Source organism: Nothoprocta perdicaria, unplaced genomic scaffold (genome assembly GCF_003342845.1).
Source record: "Nothoprocta perdicaria isolate Ctin4 unplaced genomic scaffold, notPer1 scaffold_218, whole genome shotgun sequence".
NCBI classification, from domain to species: domain Eukaryota; kingdom Metazoa; phylum Chordata; class Aves; order Tinamiformes; family Tinamidae; genus Nothoprocta; species Nothoprocta perdicaria.
The window spans coordinates 396,162-396,989 of NW_020455399.1; the positions used below are offsets into that span (position 1 = coordinate 396,162).

The following is an 828-nucleotide window of genomic DNA, read 5'->3' on the forward strand; positions in this document are numbered from 1 at the left end:
CCGGGGCGGCCGCGCGCGCCAAGTGGCTCACGGTGGCCGAGAAGGCGGCGGCGGCGGCGCCGCGGGCGGCCAACGCGCCGCGCCTGGTGCAGGTCATCGCCATGGCCAAGCAGCCCGGCGGCGGCGCGCGCCACTCGGAGACGTCGTCGTCGTCGGGCAGCTCCGACTCGTCGCAGTACCGCTCGCCCTCGGAGCGCGACAGCGGCAGCACGGTCACCGTGGAGGCGCACGCGCCGCACCACCCCGTGGTGCACCTGGCCGCCGCCGGGCCCTGGGAGTGGAAGGTGCCGGCGCCGCGCGGCGCCGCGGACGCGCTGGAGCTGGGCGAGCTGCGCGCCGGCGGGCGCCTCTCGCCCGCCTCCTCGCCCAGCGACGGCGAGCAGGAGGGCGCGCGCGACACCACGCTGCGCCGCAAGCCGCCCGCCGACGCCGACGGCTACTACCGCAAAGCGGCGCCCGGGCGCCGGTTCAAGGAGTGACCCCGCGCCGGGACGCTGCTTCTCCCTGTTTCCGTGCGGGAAGGGGGAGCTTCTTGGGGGTTGTAAATCTGCCTGCAGGAGGGGGGCGGCCGGGGGGGACGGGGGTCGCAGAGCCCCGATCTGGTGCCGCCGGGTGGTCTTGGGGTGGGAGGGAGCGGGGCCGCGCTCGGGGCCTGTTGGGAACACGGTGCTGCTCGAAGCCGGGGCTGTCGGGATGTGGCCTCGCGGGGGGGCTCGTTCCCAGCTCTGTGTCGCAGGGCGCCGGGATGGGGCAGGGGACGGGGGGGACGGGGCCGCAGCGGCGCCCGCGCCGGCTCGCCGCCAATAAAGATGTGAACGGAGGCGGCTG

At 77.2% G+C, this 828-nt stretch overlaps 1 protein-coding gene across 1 annotated transcript in view; it reads left to right on the forward strand.

Moving 5' to 3' along the window:
• PLPPR3 (phospholipid phosphatase related 3) overlaps positions 1-479 on the forward strand; it is a 2,518-nt gene extending 2,039 nt beyond the window's left edge. Inside the window, exon 7 of the mRNA XM_026038772.1 lies at positions 1-479. This exon is cut by the window's left edge and continues 667 nt beyond it. Coding sequence (XP_025894557.1) covers positions 1-479 — 479 coding nt within the window.
• The last annotated feature ends 349 nt before the right edge of the window (positions 480-828 follow it).